General features: G+C 44.4%; 1 protein-coding gene and 1 non-coding gene across 2 annotated transcripts in view; both read right to left on the minus strand.

Moving 5' to 3' along the window:
• Positions 1-20000, minus strand: part of LOC123516718 (uncharacterized protein DDB_G0271670-like) — a 36393-nt gene that overhangs the window by 3375 nt on the left and 13018 nt on the right. The window contains exons 2-3 of the mRNA XM_045276319.1: positions 13736-13903; positions 2115-2202 (exon numbers count right to left, since the gene is read on the minus strand). Of these exons, the coding sequence (XP_045132254.1) occupies positions 2115-2202; positions 13736-13903 (256 nt within the window). The remainder of the gene's footprint in view (positions 1-2114; positions 2203-13735; positions 13904-20000) is intronic.
• Trnav-gac lies at positions 378-451 on the minus strand. Its single transcript has one exon. It is a non-coding gene; the product is annotated as a tRNA-Val (tRNA).

A 20000-nucleotide genomic window follows, 5' to 3' on the forward strand; every position in this document is an offset into this window, starting at 1 on the left:
TGGCCGGTTTTCACTTATTTCGTAAGGAATGTCCGGTGTTCTGTGCCATCGTCAATTTTACTATCCTTCAAGATGCAAGGTGTGTGTGTGTGTGTGTGTGTGTGTGTGTGTGTGTGTGTGTGTGTGTGTGTGTGTGTGTGTGTGTGTGTGTTTGTGTGTGTGTGTAATTCACTACCGCGGTCGTCTGCTGGTCACCCAGCCAGTCTTCCCCATTACGGAGCGAGCTCAGAGCTCATAGACCGATCTTCGGGTAGGACTGAGACCACAACACACTCCACACACCGGGAAAGCGAGGCCACAATCCCTCGAGTTACATCCCGTACCTATTTACTGCTAGGTGAACAGGGGCCACACATTAAGAGGCTTGCCCATTTGCCTCACCGCCCCCGGGACTCGAACCCGGGCCCACTCGATTGTCAGTCGAGCGTGCTAACCACTACACTACGCGGTGTGTGTGTGTGTGTGTGTGTGTGTGTGTGTGTGTGTGTGTGTGTGTGTGTGTGTGTGTGTGTGTGTGTGTGTGTTGTGTGTGCACTATTACTACTACTACTACTACTACTACTACTACTACTACTACTGATGATGATGATGATGATAATGATGACGATAATGATGACAATGATGATGATAATATTACTATATACTAACAACAACAACTGCCCACTGCATACCAAACGTTGCAGGACACGGAGAATGTCCTGCAATCGCCCATAAACAGATCAAACGGCAATAACTAAAGGCATCACAGTGAGTTTGGTGGCGCCAATAACTGGCAATAATCTCATAGGGCGCAGCGGAGTGGCAATATTCGTTATAGAGCGAAAATTAAATGTTATTATTATGTGATGGGAGGCAAAACAGAGATTCCTCATCATCGTTATCATCATCACTACTATTATCATCACCATCATTCCTCTCCTCCACTATGAATGACTGCTTCTTTCATTTCTTTATTCTTCTTTTTTTTTTCCTTTTCTCGTAATACAATCCCAACGATCTTATGTACAATAGTAGTAGTAGTAGTAGTAGTAGTAGTAGTAGTAGTAGTAAAAGTAGTAACAGTAGAGGTTTGTTGTTGTTATTGTTGTTAAAGTTTTTGTGACATTAGTAAATTATGAATACATTTGTTTCATATAACACTTATTCATACTTTTATACAAATCCACTAACTTAATTCATAATACTAACACTTATGAAAATAAAAGCACAAAACGTTCATTAATACGCGCAAACCTTTCCGTTACGTTATAAGAAGTCACTGAACTATAACATTACTAAAATATTTCCCAGCTTTACATCAATGTCACTTCAAATCTGTCTGCCTTTATTTACACATTCTAATATCACGACCAAGCTTTCTACCCTCTTATAAATATGGCACCGTCCACCAACTACACCACACACACACACACACACACACACACACACACACACACACACACACACACACACACACGAACATATAGGCTTGAGAACCACTGAATAGCATGCTTTCAATAGTCTTCACGCATCTCAGTCACATACCGTTATGTTCCCAGCACACTGACAATCATAAAAGAGATACATGTATAACAGATCTTAATATCTCTGCCACCAGTCCACTTTTTTTTTTTTTTCTTATATTTCCTTACCCTGAAATTTGGGAGCGAAATAAATTGATTAAAAAATGTAGAAAAGAATCAAATAAATAAATTAGCTCCTTACACTAGTTCATTACCAATTAGAGAGAGAGAGAGAGAGAGAGAGAGAGAGAGAGAGAGAGAGAGAGAGAGAGAGAGAGAGAGAGAGAGAATGGGAGGCGGAACTGAGAAGACAAATCAGAGAGAAGAGACAGTTTGGAAGGAAACGACGAAGACTAAGACTAAGGAGGAGGAGGAGGAGGAGGAGGAGGAGGAGGAGGAGGAGGAGGAGGAGGAGGAGGAGGAGGAGGAGGAAAAGGAGGAGATGAAAAGAGAAGAGGGTAAGTGCTTCTTCCTCTCTCTCTCTCTCTCTCTCTCTCTCTCTCTCTCTCTCTCTCTCTCTCTCTCTCTCTCTCTCTCTCCTTTCCTTCCTTCCTTTCTTCACTCTTTCCTGACAGAACACACTACTTCACCTCCACCAGCGCCAAGAAGCACAGTCTGGAGGAGGAGGAGGAGGAGGAGGAGGAGGAGGAGGAGGAGGAGGAGGAGGAGGAGGAGGAGGAGGAGGAGGAGGAGAGGGAGGCTGTCTCTCTAGTGAGGTGTCGTGTGTGTGTGTGTGTGTGTGTGTGTGTGTGTGTGTGTGTGTGTGTGTGTGTGTGTGTGTGTGTGTGTGTGTGTGTGTGTGTGTTTTGAGGGGTGTAGGGTGCGCGTTGTGAGTGGTGATGGAGGAAGAGGAGGAGGAGGAGGAGGAGGAACCTTTCATGTTTTGGTTGTGTCGTGTTTCTTTTGTGTGTGTGTGTGTGTGTGTGTGTGTGTGTGTGTGTGTGTGTGTGTGTGTGTGTGTGTGTGTGTGTGTGTGTGTGTGTGTGTGTGTAATTCACCTCCTCGGTCGTCTGCTGGTCACCCAGCCAACCTTCCCCATTATGGAGCGAGCTCAGAGCTCATAGACCGATCTTCGGGTAAGACTGAGACCACAACACACTCCACACACCGGGAAAGCGAGGCCACAACCCCTCGAGTTACATCCCGTACCTATTTACTGCTAGGTGAACAGGGGCTACACATTAAGAGGCTTGCCCAAATGTGTGTGTGTGTGTGTGTGTGTGTGTGTGTGTGTGTGTGTGTGTGTGTGTGTGTGTGTGTGTGTGTGTGTGTGTGTGTGTGTGTGTGTGTGTTTTCTTAGTTCAATTAATGCAGCACTAATAACGTTATCATATCTTCTTGGTTTTTTCTACTATCATTATTACTTCTGCTTCTGTTGCTACTGCTATATCATAATAGTAATTTTACTATTACTATCACCACTACTACTGAGACTATTACTATTATCATTGCATTATTATCATAGTAAGCACTGTCATTATTATATAACTTGATCCTCTCTCTCTCTCTCTCTCTCTCTCTCTCTCTCTCTCTCTCTCTCTCTCTCTCTCTCTCTCTCTATCTATCTATCTATCTATCTACCTATCTATCTATATCTCTCCCTCTCTATCTATCTATCTATTTATCTATCTATCTATCTTTACTATACTCTCAATAAGCATAATTATAACTATGATCATTACTATTGTTTTCTATCGGCATCAAAACAATAACACTACCACTACTATCAATATTAATGCTTTCAACACTACTATCATAACGATTAATATGGACATCCTTTTCATAAGCCACAGGTTATAGAGTTAAATTAACGATGATGGTGATGGCGGAGGTGAAGCTGATGATGATGGTAGTGAGAAAGTGGGAAAGGTTTCGACGATAACATAAGCAGCAGCAGTAGTAGTAGTAGTAGTAGTAGTAGTAGTAGTAGTAGTAGCTTTGGTGGCACCAGTTTGAGTATCAGAGTTAAGGTTTTGATGGTGAGGGTGGAGATGGCGGTAGTGGTGATGGTGATGGTGGTGGTGACGGTAGTAGCGGTGGAGTTACACTGTGGTATGCTAATCGAGAAAATAGTAATGAGAGTAGTGGTGCCGTCGGTGATGGTGGTGAAGGAAGTAGAGGTTATGGTAGTAGAAGTGATGGTGGTGGAGGTGGTGGTGATGGTGGTGATGGTGGTAGCAGCGACAAGAGCCGCCTGCGCCATCCCGCGAGTGCCAGCAATGGATGGTGATTGGGTGCCGCGGGCCATAGCTGGTCGTCATTGGGCGGCGGCGCGCGGTGGGCGGGGCGCGGCGTGGCACCCCCAACAGCCCCGCCCACCACATAATTGAGACTGATGGCGAGCCGCTCCGCACTGTGACACGGGACTTTTTATCCTCACCACCACCCTCTGCGGCGGCTAGGCCTACGGCAGGCAGGTGTTAGTGGCTTACCTGGCGGAGCACAACCCGCACGCCACCCCCGCCCCGCCCCGCCCCGACCAGACGCGGCCCCACGCGGACATTCCTAGAATATAGCGGCGTGATCTGTCCCTCCGCCGGCAAGCAGTGTGGTCCGCAGCGGTGCTAAGTCGCGGGCAGACCCGTGTGCAGGTGTTGAGCGGTGTAGCGCCTCAGGTGTGGAGCAGGTGTGTGGAGGGCGGGCCAGGCACCACGGCGCCCTCACCCCCGCCACATCCCCACGCTGACGCCGCCCTTCCTATCCAGCGGCCTTTCTGGCACCTCCGCCCCGCGATGAGTGCCGTAGTAACCCAGGGCGGGCCGCACCTGGGCCCCGTGCCCCCTGCTGTGGCCCCGGACCCGCCTCCGGACGTGCTCCTCGCCCTTCTCTCTCGCAATAAGGCTCTTGAAGGTACGTCAACCACACCTGTACTAACACCTGTCTCGGCGGATCCTGAAGTGTCTGCAGCGCACCTGAACCCGACACCTGTCGCTTCACCAGAACATTGCCGCTGTAATCACTCATAATAGAAGTTAAATTCCCCTTCGGGCTGTCCACATGGGCATGCCTGTCCACCGCCCAGGAGACGGGAAGTGACTGGTGGCAGGTGAACGCATCATTTCGGAAAACAGTAGCCTGGCCGGGCTCAGAGCAACTTGTCAATCGGGGTGTCACTGATGTACATATGGTAACTGCATGTCACACAAGCATTTTGAAAGTTATGTTGAATGATACAGGAGGCATAGCATATCAAAGCGGAACAGAACAAACATAAAACAAACAAACAAAAAAACACACACAGAGCTCATTCACTCACCGGCTTCATCAACCCTACACACCTGCCACAAATCTCAATGACAGAGTAACAGCGTATCACCAGCACGTGCACTCCTCGCCTCATGCTGTTCTCTCACACACCACCACAGACATGGCTACAGCGTCGCGGCAGGTGTCTGGAGACTAAAACATAAATGCTATCACATATCACCAAACACGCTATCACATATCACCAAACACAACACACTCCTTTTTCATAGCAATAATCAGACATGCAGGAAAACTCCATGAAAACAGTGGTGTTTGTGAGTGGTGGGAATTTCTCTCGCTTCGTCTGATGCTTCCATTAACACCACCACCACCACCACCGCTAGTGATGTGGCAGTGAGGGTGGCCGGATTAACGCGGCCACAGCACTAAGCTCCCATCGCCGCCGTAACTGACCGCTGCGTAAAGGCTAGCCTGTCGTGATGTTCTCGCCACATTCTCCACACAAAATAATAACAACAACAACAGCAGCAACAACAATGCTTCAAGACACTTTACGGTGTATTTCTAAACTTTAGGAACCGGTATGTTCGGTGGATCTTTTCCCTTTTCTTCTTCTTTCTTACTTTTCTTGCTCTTGGTCAGAGCCCCTCTTACATAAAAGAAACAGTGACAACAGAAATAATACGTGAAGGGAAGGTTTATGGGGAGGTGATTATGAATGAGCAGTTATGCAAGTCAAAGCCTCGTGCAGGTTACCGGTATGAAGGGGGATTTGCCAGCTTTCTTTGTACGTGGATGAAAAAAAAATATCATCATTACCATCATCACCAAGAACTAAATCCTTTAACACTGTGATGATAAATTCCTCTTCTCAAACGAGCAACACAACACATCAACACGGACATTCTGCTATATACATAACACAAAGCAACACCGCACATGTAATGCAACACGACACCACACCAAACCATATATACCACACCACACACCACACACCACAAAAAAAAAAAAAATACCACCACCACACAACACCACACAAACAACATTATGAGGAACTTGTTACAACGACACCACGCCAACACTTTTCTGCTTAAGACGTAAATAGAGATGACTGTGGTGGTGTTAGGGCCGGCATCACTACACCCTCGCCCCCACATGCACATTCCCACACCACACGCCTATGCATCCACAAGCCATCAAACACCCTTCCATGACACACACACACACACACACACACACACACACACACACACTAATTCAAATTCTCAGTTATATACACAACCACACGCCTTCACCACGCCCTCTCACCGCACTTCAGTGGCAAAATTAAGCAGGAGTGTCTTTCTTTACCAGCACAAAGCAAATAATGAGAACGTTTTACTAGCACGCGTTACTAAGGCATCGCGCTTCCCAATCTATTTCGTCCGGCGAGGAAGAAACAGAAAAAAAAAATGTATTCGTCTCTGATGCTGAAATTTGTTCGATTTGTGGACGGAGAAATGAGGGAAGGAAAGGGAAGCGAAAGGAAAAAAGAGACAGAGTGGATATGCAGGGAAAGGAAGGAAAGAGAAACAAGAAGAAAGTGAGAGAAGGGAGGAAGGGAAGGGGAAAAGCGAAAAGAAAAGATGGAGTGAAGAGGAAAAAGAAGGAAGGAGAAACTGAGAATATGAGAAAAAAAGAGAATGAAGGAGAAAAAGGGAAGGAAATGGGATAAAAGTAAAGGATGGAATGAGAAAGATACCAAAGGCAATAGCATACGGAAGGAATGAAGAAGGGAAAGATAGGAAAGAGAAATTAAAGATAGGAGAGAGAAATTAAAGATAGGAGAGAGAAATTAAAGAAAACGAAAGCAAAGGGGTTGGGAGTGCAAGGAGATGAAAGAGATAAACAGGGAAAATAGAAAAAAAAGTTAAGAAAAGGAGAGGAAAAGGTAGAGAAGAAAAGACATGAAGATAAGGGATACGAAGAGGAGAAAAGCTTATAGGTACTAGGAAGGGTAAACAATTTTCTTACTTCACTCAGAGTTAAGCTGATTAACGCTGAAATACCCACATCCACACACACACACACACACACACACACACACACACACACACACACACACACACACACACACACACACTTGCACGCACGCACACAAAGTAGTCGCTAATTTTTCACTGTAACTTAATGAGAGAGAGAGAGAGAGAGAGAGAGAGAGAGAGAGAGAGAGAGAGAGAGAGAGAGAGAGAGAGAGAGAGAGAGAGAGAGAGAGAGAGAGAGAGAGAGAGAGAGAGAGAGAGAGAGAGAGAGAGAGAGAGAGAGAGAGAGAGAGAGAGAGAGAGAGAGAGAGAGAGAGAGAGAGAGAGAGAGAGAGAGAGAGAGAGAGAGAGAGAGAGAGGGTGAACGTGCAATTAATTATGAATGCTATTAATACTGCGAGGACGTCATTAGTATTTTTCACACGTAGAGTAAAAGCAAAATCACGTAACAATTAATTACCTACACACCGGAACAAGGGCGCTAATTCACACCTGATGAACCTGATGATGATGATGAGGAGGAGGAGGAGGAAGAAGAAGAGATGAAGGAGAAAGATGATGGAGAGAACATAAGGCTCTCATTGTACAAACCATTCATATGACACACACACACACACACACACACACACACACACACACACACACACACACACACACACACACACACAACGAAAACAAAAAGTGCCCGAGCTTTTCTTTCTTTATTTTTTCTCTTATTCATTTACTGATTTATCTATTCATTTGGGCGGGAACACGTATGAATTGTTGCTGTCGTTATCATTATGGTGGTGGTGGTGGTGGTGGTGGTGGTGGTGGTGGTGGTGGTGGTGGTGGTGGTGGTGGTGGTGGTGGTGGAGGTGGTGATGGTGGTGGTGGTGGTTGGGCATCAGTTACATCATCTCCTTAATCTCACGAGAACATTTTATGGTTTATCTGATGTTGTTTTTCTGCCACTGTTCGTAAACCATATTGTTGTTCTTTCTTTCCGTATCGAGTTATTATTTTTCATCATACTCTTCCTTCCCCGTCCTTCACGCAACATTAAGCGACACTCAGTTGCCATGGAAATCATCACACTCCATCCGTGGTGGTTTCAGGAAATTTGCGGCAGCCATTTTTGTGTAGAAGTAGTGGTGGGGTGTTGGTTGCCCAGCCTCTGACATGGTAATTCCGAAGCATGGCCCCGCCCGTGTGTCACTGTGCAGTTCACTTGTCACGTGGGGAGGAGAGTAGGGAGGGGTAAGGGTACGGTATAAGATATTACAGTTGGTGCAGCATCGTCAAAGAACAAACCACACCACACCACGCCACACCACGCCACACTACACACACCACACACCACGCTCCACATCGTCTGCTGTACACAACAGTATGTTGCTCGAAGCTGAACCAAACACTCCCTCCTGACGGCGCTCCAAGCAGGTCCTCCCAGCAACAAGGGTCAGGCCAGGCAAGAGACAGCCACCGCCGCCGCCGCCTCCACCCTTGCTTCGCGGGTGTGGAAAGACGCTGGAGAAGCAGGAGTGTGATCCCCGACGGGCATCCTGAAGGAGTGGCCGCCGGTCGCGTCCGTCGGCTCTCTTATACACACGCTAATTCAATTCTCCAGCAGTAATCACTTCTTGTTTTTTAATTCTCCCATATTATTTTCATGAGTGTATGCACTTATAAAGATTGGAGTGGTTATTATGAGGCTGCCGATTAGATTAGGACGCCATATCGCTGATTGTAAGCCGGCGGCGGCCGGGCGGCTCCTCCAAGACGGCCTGGCCAGCCATTGGTCACCGTAGCAGCGGCCTCTACGGACCAATGGCCGCTCACCGATCGCTGATCCCGCACCCCTTTAACGTGATTTCTAGCTGCTCACCGCCCACCTTCCTTTCCCACAATCCTTGAGGCAAAGCGGCGCCCGGATGGCCACTCGTCCCTGCACATAAGGTTGCCGCTCCCCTGCACCGCCGCCGCCTGAACGTTGCCGCTGCTGCTCCATCACGCTGACCGATCACTCGCCAGTAATCAAGTTATCACACACACACACACACACACACACACACACACACACACACACACACACACACGAAAAGCTCCCTCAAGACGCCAGGATCTGTAGGTCGTCCGCGTGGCCCGACACGTTGCCTTGGGCAGGTCAGTCTCCCCCTGACCACAGCTTGGCGAAGTGACAAGGCGGCGCTCAGGGAGGCTGATGAACCACAGCTCGTGCTTTGAGCCTAATTACTCTATTCTTAACAAAGAGTGAATGCAGGAGGTGGGTTGGGGGAGAATAGGAAAGGATGAAGAGGTGATCTGTGTCGAGCCTCACACCTGCTTAATCTGACATATTACACAGGTGTGAGACGACCAAAGTATACAGACTACGCGACAATCTATATGCCTGGACAGACAGACACCGTGGGCAGGAAGGGATGGAAGTAGGGATAGTGGGGGACTGAAGTTGTGCTGAAAGGCGCCAGCGGGTACAAGAGGGGAAGAGAACACAGACATTCCTGCAGCAGGTAATACAGTGCCTTGAGAAGCTAACCTGTGTGCTGCATCCAGAAACACAAACACACACAGTTAGTTAGTTAGTTGATTTATTGACAAAACAAAATTACATTACATGAACAAAGAACAAAGAACCAATATTTAAACTTACATTTTGTCCAAAAGAAAAAAAAAATACATACACAAAAAAGAAAAAAAAGTACACTGCAGGTCCACTCTTTCTTCAAACCTCCCCACTCTCCATACTCGTAGCACCAGTCCCCTTGCCCTCCTCCCCTCCCTCGCATTGTTTTGCCTCTGCGAGACAAATCAATGCCGTCTTGCGTATGACGGACGTAATTAACAAACAAACAGGTACTGGTTTCAAGGGCAACAATATCAATGGCAGCTTCCTTAGGTGGTAGGTGCTGCTACTGGCTACGGAGAAATGAGTGTTTGAGGAATGACAGCATGAAACGAGAAAGAAGAATGATGGTAACAAAAGGGAAGAAAAGGTAACGATGATAGGAGAGAATGCATACGGACTTTTTACTAAACGACAGTTATAATTACATGCAATACCGGATGGACTGATTCTGTCTTCATGCTTTATTTCTAAACACTTCGTTCGAAAAAAATAGATTTTTTATCTTGACTCTTTTTCGTCCGGAGTCTGCCTCCCTTGTGTATGAAAAAAAATAGCTCTCACATTTCAGGTTTCCAGGTGTATTTCTATGATTCCTGTAATTAGTTAGCTTAACAGGGTTTCTACATCATCAATGCGAGAAAACACTCACAAGAACAGCAATACTCATCTCTATCTTGAAAACAGTCCAAATTAGAGAACAAAGCGGTTAAGAGTAACAATTTTTTTTTTTTTTTATTATAAACATGAGCACGTTTCATGCTCAGGACAGATAAAAGATGAACGAGTAAGCCAGAAATAAAACAGTCTTGCCGACAAAAAAAAAAAAAAATGATAATAAAACCTTGTATCTTCAACTCTACATGAACACAACACTTACACAGAACAAATAAAAATAGACTTAAAGAAGCAAAAAAGAGAGGAAAACGCTTTTGAATACTAGCATTTATCTCCAAATATATAAACACGAACAAAACATGCATATAAAAACACATAATATAAAAGAGCAGATACAGAAGGGCAACTTAAGAATAGGGAACATTGTGAGGGTAAAGGTGTACCTCGCAATTACAAATGTGCTCTGTAAGATGTCAGGTGGGATGAGAGAACTCTGCAGGTGTGTGCAGTATAAGGTACAGGTGAGGGACAGGTGACGTATGAGAGAGTAGACACGCACGATGGGGAGAGACAGGTGACACACACACACACACACACACACACGCCCGGTAGCTCAGTGGTTAGAGCGCTGGCTTCACAAGCCAGAGGACCGGGGTTCGATTCCCCGGCCGGGTGGAGATATTTGGGTGTGTCTCCTTTCACGTGTAGCCCCTGTTCACCTAGCAGTGAGTAGGTACGGGATGTAAATCGAGGAGTTGTGACCTTGTTGTCCCGGTGTGTGGTGTGTGCCTGGTCTCAGACCTATCCCAAGATCGGAAATAATGAGCTCTGAGCTCGTTCCGTAGGGTAACGTCTGGCTGTCTCGTCAGAGACTGCAGCAGATCAAACAGTGAAACACACACACACACACACACACACACACACACACACACCTGGTGAGTTATATCAAAGCTAGTAAAATTGCTTCCTTTCGTTCCCTTTGTGTGTGTGTCTGTTCTGTTTTTCATTTATTTATCCATTTGTTGCTATATGAATGTGATGCAAGGACACACACATAAACTCTCTCTCTCTCTCTCTCTCTCTCTCTCTCTCTCTCTCTCTCTCTCTCTCTCACACACACACACACACACACATGCGCGCGCCCGATCCCTGACATCAAAAAGAGAGAACATTTGAACATCTAAACATTTTTCATAATAAAAAACATACATGAATTATGTTTATTAAAATATATTCAGGGATACTAAAGTAATTACTAGCCTATATAAAGCAAGTCAACTTCAGGCAAGAAAAACTTCAGCTAAATAGACGACTTAAGCTAGGTAAGGAGACACAGCTCATGAACCTAATAATTCATTTGCTTATGATAATTAAAATACCAATAAAAAATAACACAGATATGTAAGATATTTTCCCAGCACTGATAACTGATAACAATAACAACTAAGATATCATAACTCAAACGAGAGAGAGAGAGAGAGAGAGAGAGAGAGAGAGAGAGAGAGAGAGAGAGAGAGAGAGAGAGAGAGAGAGAGAGAGAGAGAGAGAGAGAGAAATCTTAAATCGGACGAAAAAGAAAGAGAAAATACTGATTATATGTGATGAATGAAAAACCAAAACGAAGAAAGTAAAAAAAAAAACAAAAATAAAATGCATTACTTAAATTACCAGACACTTTATCTCTTTACGCGGATCATGGCGGAAAAAAAATAAAAACAAGACAAAAAAACAAAAAGAAAAACAGAAACGATGAAAAAAAAAAAATTAATACGCAAAAGGTGAGAGGGAATTAATTGAACGTTAATTCTGAGGCAGCGACCAAAGAGACAAGAAGAATCACAGGTAACATTAAAAGACAGTGACTTGATTAAAACAAAAAATAAGGGAAAAAAAAATAAAGATTCAGGTTTAATTAAAGAGGTAAGATAACTAGTTAATTCTAAACAAAAAAAAGAGTTAATTAAAGCTTCAACCGACATGAGATTAATTAATTTATGAGGTAGAGTCGTAGTAGTAGTGGTGGTGGTGGTGGTGGTGGTGGTGGTGGTGGTGGTAGCAGTAGTAGTAGTAGTAGTGTGCTTTCCCTAATGGTGGTGCAGCATGATGTGGTGAAGTGGTGTGGACGTATTCTTTGTGGTATGATGTGGTGTGGTGTGTGATGTGCACTGGCGTGGTGACGTGTACTTCACTCCTGTGGTACGGTGGAGTAATGCGATAAACAACAACAACAACAACAACAACAACAACAACAAGAAATAACACCTAAGTAACTGGATAACTACTAATAACTAAACTCATCACTTAAGTTCCCAAAGTAATTTTTTTTCGCCCACTCAACTTCCCACAACAGTACGTAACGCCTCAGTGATTAATTACGTTAGGATAAGTTGGGTTAGGTTGGGTTTGGGGGCGGCGGGAGGGAAAGTTTTAGGGGGAGAATTACGTTAGGCAAAGTTGGAGGAATTTATCATGGGATGGATTATTTTGTGTTGGGGGGGGGGGTGAAAATATAATTGGGAGAAATCTACATGTAGGTGGAATTACAACACATTAACACTTGCATACACCGAAACGGGAAATAAGCCAGCCATTTTAAGAGTACATGAAACTCACTACCAAATAAAAGCTACTGTGTGTGTGTGTGTGTGTGTGTGTGTGTGAGTGGGCGCGCGTAACATAAAAAGTGATGGGACTCCTAACCTGCACTACATCACCAACAAACGGAAGAAAATCGTTTTAAGTGTCGAGACAAAAATAAACAAATAGATAAATAGATAAATAAATAAAAAGACAGAGAAATAAAGCTTAACTAAACGTCAGTACAAAGGTGGGCAAACTTTTCAGTGAAAGGACCACATTACAAAACTCACAATCTTATAGGGCCACATTCTAAATCAAACCAAAATTATTAACATTTGAAATACAAAATATAAGCTTTTAAGGAAGAAGCCACACACCCACGCATATGCACACATGCGGGAAGGAAAAGAAATGCTCACAATATTATTTAGGATTATTTATTAACTTTCTCTTCCAATTTTATTACCATTTGTCAGGCGGCATGAATTCCTTTGGCGGGGCCGCGAGCCTTAATTTCCCACACCTGCGTTAGAAGCAGCTTTTATTAACATGTCTGTAGGTGGAGTGTGACGGCGGCGGCACTGATGACGGTGGTGGTGGTGATGGTAAAAGTGCAGTACCCTTAAAGTTGTTGTGTTTGGTGGACGTGGGTGGCGTGGCTGTTTAATTGTTGAGTAGACGGGAGCGCGCGCACGTGTGTGTGTGTGTGTGTGTGTGTGTGTGTGTGTGTGTGTGTGTGTGTGTGTGTGTGTGTGTGTGTGTGTGTGTGTGTGTGTGTGTGTGTGTGTGTGTGTGTGTGTGTGTGTGTGTGTGTCGGCCAGTCCATACACACATACCACCACCACCACCACCATTACCACCACCATAGCCAGCTCCAAGATTTTGTCATTTTTTCGCTGTGGCAATGACTAAATATATAGTTCAGTGTTCGGTCGCTCGCTCGCCTCGCCAAAACAACAACAAGGGAAAGCTTGCAGCCTCTCAATAAATGTTTAGCTTTTGGAATATACAGCTTGACCTAACTTGATACCACTTCGGGCCGAGAGGTTCACGGTGCATTTCACTCCACGCACCGCACATACGCACACACACACACACACATACAACTGCTGCATCGGGGACAAACAATTACCTAACAAAACTCCCAACGATTTATGTGTTACACTCCGGCGACACGCGACAGCAGGAGGAGGAGGGGGAGGAGGAGGAGGAGGAGGAGGAGGAGGAGGAGGAGGAGGAGGAGGAGGAGGAGGAGGAGGAGGAGGAGGAGGAGGAGGAGGAGGAGGAGGAGGAGGAGGAGGAGGAGGAGGAGGAGGAGGAGGAGGAGGAGGAGGAGGAGGAGGAGGAAGGGGAAAGTATATAGCACACTGTTGCAAAATATTCTGAGGATTTACAGACTTTGGTATCAGTAAGCCATTCACGATTCGAAAAATATAAAACTATGCACAGGTATATACGTAGGTGGGTTAGGTGGGTAGATGGTTAGGTGGGTGGGCAGCAGCCATGGGGTGGGATTGAAAAATGAAGATATTTGAAAATGTTCATGACTTATGGATTAGTTCATATTAAATAGGTGTTTGTTAATATTTCACTAGGAGACATTCTTTTCCGTAATCAACTACAACTGTTTTATGCTATTATTATTCATTCGGTAATCTCTTGAATATTTATGTAGTGGTGAAAAGATAAAACTAACTTCTCATGCCTTTTTCTGTGTCGATGTAAACAATTTTACAGTTGGTGAGGAATTACTACACCAGAAAAGAGGTCAGTGGTATTGTGAGGAAAAGCAGAAATACTCACTCGGTTCGTTATCGTTTAGATTTCAGAATAATAGAAAACAATATTAAGCATCTGATATGATAAATGCAAATATATGACTGCTATCTTTCACTCAAATACTACAACACTTCACAGCTTCAATAAAGGCTTCGTGACGCCTTAACTACAGATCAATAACAATAATAGTTAATATGTCAATATCCTAAACGTTTCTTTAACAGTTAAGTTCCTGAGGGTCTTCAAGCGTGTCTTCATGATTCTAGGAATAATATTTGCCAAACTTGCTAGAATTTTCCATCTCATAATGTCAAACTCCTTCCAAGATCCATTCCATTATAGTACTCCCATCAAACTGCTGTCTGTTTACTTTCCTTTCAGTCTTAAAGCATATTACTTGACATTTATCCTTTCCATACTCTTCTGAAATGTATCTAATAACAGAAAAAAAAATTAAATCGTCTTTTTATCTTCCTTCTTAGTACTTCGTTCCTAAAAAAAGAAAGGACGAACTCCATTCTTCAGCAGAATACCCAGTAAGTTTCAGCAAAATTCCCCAATTAAACTTTAAACAAAATAAAGTAATAGAAAACAGCAATATAGTACTTTGATTTTAAACCCTTACTTATTTTCTTCTTTTACTCTTTTTCTTTTATTTTTTTCTGTTCTTTTATATCTGTCTTCCTTTTATTCCTTTTCACTTTTTACAGCTGTCTGTCGAAGGAAGAAGAAAAATTTCCATCCTTCCTTTGCATCCGACTTAAAGCTAATAAATGGACTAAACAACATTAACTGGATTGACTTCACACCCTTAACACCTTCAGTACCAGGACGTGTCTTCATATAAATCTTGATTGCCATTTGGTGATTTTATACAGCTTCCGAAACTTATGTGGTGGATTAAAATAGTGAAGACTCTGGCTATTAATCTTCTGACCGCCATAGACCCTTCCTAATGTAAATAAAATCGTTTATAATCATACTAAGAAAAAAAGAAAAGGAAAATAAACATGGTAGAAATGCGTCTCTGTACTGAAGGGGTTAATGTTCTTTCTCCCATACTTCTGTTCTCCTTTTCTCTTTACGTCTCTCGATCGAAGGAAAAATTAAAAGGTCTCACATTTTCCCTTTTTTACATCTCGATCTCTTATTTACACTTTCTTTTCACTTTTAAATCTATCTATCTATCTATCTATCATTTTCACATATATACTCTTTTTTTTTCTCTTTTCACTTCAGCATATCGGAGAACGAAGGAGGTTGTAGAGAAGAGGGGCGAGGGAAGGAGGAAGAAATAAAGGGTTACTCCACAATAGGTCGCATCTGTCCGTCGTGGCAGGAAAAGCAGCTATAGGGAAACACACATATAACACACACACACACACACACACACACACACACACACACACACACACACACGAATCAATACTCAAAACTATAGGGAGCCTTGAAAACCCTTGTGTTCTCTGCATCGCGTGTGTGTGTGTGTGTGTGTGTGTGTGTGTGTGTGTGTGTGTGTGTGTGTGTGTGTGTGTGTGTGTGTGTGTGTGTGTGTGTGTGTGTGTGTGTGTGTGTGTGTGTCAATATGGAGCTGGGCATATTCTCTGTCTCTGTCTCACTGGTTCTCTCTCTCTCTCTCTCTCTCTCTCTCTCTCTCTCTCTCTCTCTCTCTCTCTCTCTCTCACGCTACCTGCGGCCCCACGTGACGAGCCACTAATTAATCACACAAAGTTAAGAGGATCTCCATCTTACTGGTACGTGGTGTGTGTGTGTGTGTGTGTGTGTGTGTGTGTGTGTGTGTGTGTGTGTGTGTGTGTGTGTGTGTGTGTGTGTGTGTGTGTGCGTGCGTGTGCGTGCGTGCGTGTGTGTGTGTGTGTGTGTGTGTGTGTGTGTGTGTGTGTGTGTGTGTGTGTGTGTTTTGCGTGAAATACTGATGATGCTTTGACTGATTGCGTGCACGTGCTTCTCTCTCTCTCTCTCTCTCTCTCTCTCTCTCTCTCTCTCTCTCTCTCTCTCTGAAAATCAAAAGCTTGAGAGAGAGAGAGAGAGAGAGAGAGAGAGAGAGAGAGAGAGAGAGAGAGAGAGAGAGAGAGAGAGAGAGAGAGAGAGAGAGAGAGAGAGAGAGAGAGAGAGAGAGAGAGAGAGAGAGAGAGAGAGAGAGAGTCAGCGGTAGAATGAGATCAATACTAGTGTGTAGGATGGCGGTCCCTGCACCACCAACCCTGTCTTCCCTGCCTTTCTGCTTCGCCCTTCAATACCCTGTCTCTCATTCCCCTGCTGCCATATCCCTGAAACCCTGCCATTGTTGTCCCTATTTCCGCTTTCCTCTTCCTTTCCTTGTTTTCTTCCCTTTCAATACTCTGCCACCAGTTCCCTTCTTTTATTCTAATTAGTTTGTATCTTCTTCCTCCCTTGCCGTTTTTTTTTTTTTTTTCGTTTTTCTATTTTTTTTTTTTTTTCCCTGTTGTTTCTTTCTCTGTCACTCTCCCTGTATATCCACCTTCCCCAATTCCCTGCCAGTTCATTTCCTCTGTTTCTTTCCTTCCATATCAACTGTCCATTCCTCACATGTTTTGCTCTCCTCTGTCATTCCTTACCCTGTCAATTTTCCCTCCCATCTCTACGTAAATTTGCACCTCACCTCCTTTCTTTGTTACCCTGGCACTTCATTTCTGTTGCTCTCACTTCTCATAATAATATATAGTGCTTTCTTTCTCTTCCTTTCCTGGCCATTCTATCTGACAATATCTTCATCTCTCTGCCAGACTACCTTCCCCACCTATCTCTGTAATGTTTTTCCCCTGCCGCGGTATCCCCTGTCACACCTCTTCTCGTCCCCTAATTCTTCGCTACTCTCCATCGCTACCCTGCCACTTGCCCCTTCAAAATGTAAACCCAATTAGTACCGTGAAGTTGTTGCTTGTGCTGTTGTTTAGCCGATTAAAAAAAACTTTATTGGCTAATCTTTCAGCCACACACACACACACACACACACACACACACACACACACACACACACACAAGCCCTTGCCTAACAACCTCCTCCCTCTTCCTCACTCTACCCTGCCAGCTTCACCCTGTAACTCTTAACAATAATATCCCCACCCTATCACCCTGTCACCCTCTACTCCATCACCCTGCTATTCTGTCACCGCCCTTACCCTTTCACCCTGCATGTAACCTTTGCTCTATCATCCTTCCACCCTTACCCTGTCACCCTTACCAATCACCCACACACCACCACACCATTGCGCTCTCAACAAGTTCAATTAACCTCAAAAATAATAAAGAACAAACATGATCCTGGACCTTACAGTGGGAGCAAACAGAGGCGTAAGGTCGTAAGCCCCCGGTGAGGTAAGGGCGGAGGTGCGATGGTTGGTGGGGACGAGGCCGCTTCCATGGGTGTTCCAAGATGGCGCCGTGAAGCTCCCAAGTACCGGCGTATCTCCATCTTTCCAATCCAGGGAGTGAAGGAGGGAGGGCAGGAGGGAAGGAGGGAGGAAGTGAAGGGTTTGCTCAGCTCTGGAGGGTTAAGTTTGGGAGGGAGGACGTGTGTGTGTGTGTGTGTGTGTGTGTGTGTGTGTGTGTGTGTGTGTGTGTGTGTGTGTGTGTGTGTGTGTGTGTGTGTGTGTGTGTGTGTGTGTGTGTGTGTGTGTGTAAAAGTAATTATTCATACATAAAAATGCACACAAACAAATTACGTCAGTTTTCTTTGTGTTCATTATATCATTCATTCTCTCTCTCTCTCTCTCTCTCTCTCTCTCTCTCTCTCTCTCTCTCTCTCTCTCTCTCTCCTTGCCTACCTGGTGTGATTAATTAGCAACTTGATTAAGCTAATTTACCTGTGCGGGTCATTATCTGTATTAGCGGTGTAGCAGCTAGAAGGGAGAGAGAGAGAGAGAGAGAGAGAGAGAGAGAGAGAGAGAGAGAGAGAGAGAGAGTAAAGGAAAGAAATTACAGAAAGTGAAGTATGCGTGGAGAAAAGAAAGGAGAGTGAAGGAAAGGAGGAGGAGGAGGAGGAGGAGGAGGAGGAGGAGGAGGAGAGAGAGGTTTAAAGGGGGGCGGGGGGGCAACAAAACAAACATTAGGGCCCCCCGTTGCTCTCCTTTCATCCACCAACTGTTTACTAGAGCAACTCACCCCCACACCTCTCCCCGCCTCTCCCTCTTCCTCTCACTCCCCTCTTCCATCTCTGCCTTCACTCCCTCCCTTACTCTCTTTCTTCGTCCTTTCCCCACCCACGTCCGTCTCTCTCTCTTTCTCTCTCTCTCTCTCTCTCTCTCTCTCTCTCTCTCTCTCTCTCTCTCTCTCTCTCTCTCTCTCTCTTCAGTTCACACCTGTTTTGTCTCATATCTACAATCTTTCCTCACTATTTGAACACACACACACACACACACACACACACACACACACACACACACACACACACACACACACACATACGGACGATCCTTACACACATCCAATCTTTAACCTCATGGAATCCTACCCCGCCTTGTCAGAATAGGGCAACAAGTACATCCCCCTCATCCCTTTACACACACACACACACACACACACACACACACACACACACACACACACACACACACACACACACACACACACACCGTCCCGTTTAAATATCACACCGATCTCTACGCCGAGGAGGAGGAGGAGGAGGAGGAGGAGGAGGAGGAGAGGTGTTCTTCTCTGGTGGTTGTTAGAAGTACATCTTTTTAACAACACATGCAAAGAATTCTTGTATTTTTTTCTCTTACAATTTTTTTTTTCTATCTTCTCGTGCACCTCATTTCTCTCCTCTTTCCATTCCTCCCTCATCGAAGTAAATGATAAGATAAAGAAAGTCTGATTCACTCACTCATTCATGTTCCTAGGACGTGGTGTTGTAACGTGCAGTGAATTTTGCATCTGTTACTCAAGAGGGAATTAATACATGGAATAATGGACTGGACTGGTCTGGTTGATTCCTTTGCTGTTCTGTTTAACCACCGATAGTATTTAAAGCGTTATGGAGGGACTGTTTGCATTAGCCTATAAAACAATCAAAGGAAGAGGGAGAGAGAATAAGAGGTTTGTTTATTTTCTGTTCTAAGGTACATTATAGTTTCAGAGGTTGCAGTAAAAAAATAAAACGGTAAATGTTGTAGATTTTCATGAAGAAGAAAGAATAATTAGCAGTGAAAATATTAAGAATTTGGTAAGGACTGACAAGAATTAGGATTGACAGGTGGAAGTAATCATCTGATGCTGCTTTTTATTCATTCATTTATTCTTTTGTTCATTGTATCATTTCTATATTTACCGATGCACTCTGGAATAGGTCCTCAGTACTTTTGGCAACTGTAATGCACACTCTTGCAGTAAAATGATATCTAGGAATTGTTACTTAAAACCTCACAATCTTACTTATCTTTCCTTATTCCCAGCAAAAGTAAAATCAAGTCACTTCCTGTACTACTTCAAGCCGAACAGAAATAAAGATTTCAACAACACACAACACTCTCCTCCCCCCAAGCCTATTGTATTCTTGCACACTTTTTCCTTTCCTTCTTTCCTTCAGGTAAGCGGCGCCTCACAAAACACGTCGTCAGATTTTCCTCAACAGTATCATCATTAGAGGACTTCCTTACAAGCTGTAGGCAGTGGTGAAGTGGTGAGGGG

This window comes from Portunus trituberculatus, chromosome 41 (assembly GCF_017591435.1).
Source record: "Portunus trituberculatus isolate SZX2019 chromosome 41, ASM1759143v1, whole genome shotgun sequence".
NCBI lineage: Eukaryota > Metazoa > Arthropoda > Malacostraca > Decapoda > Portunidae > Portunus > Portunus trituberculatus.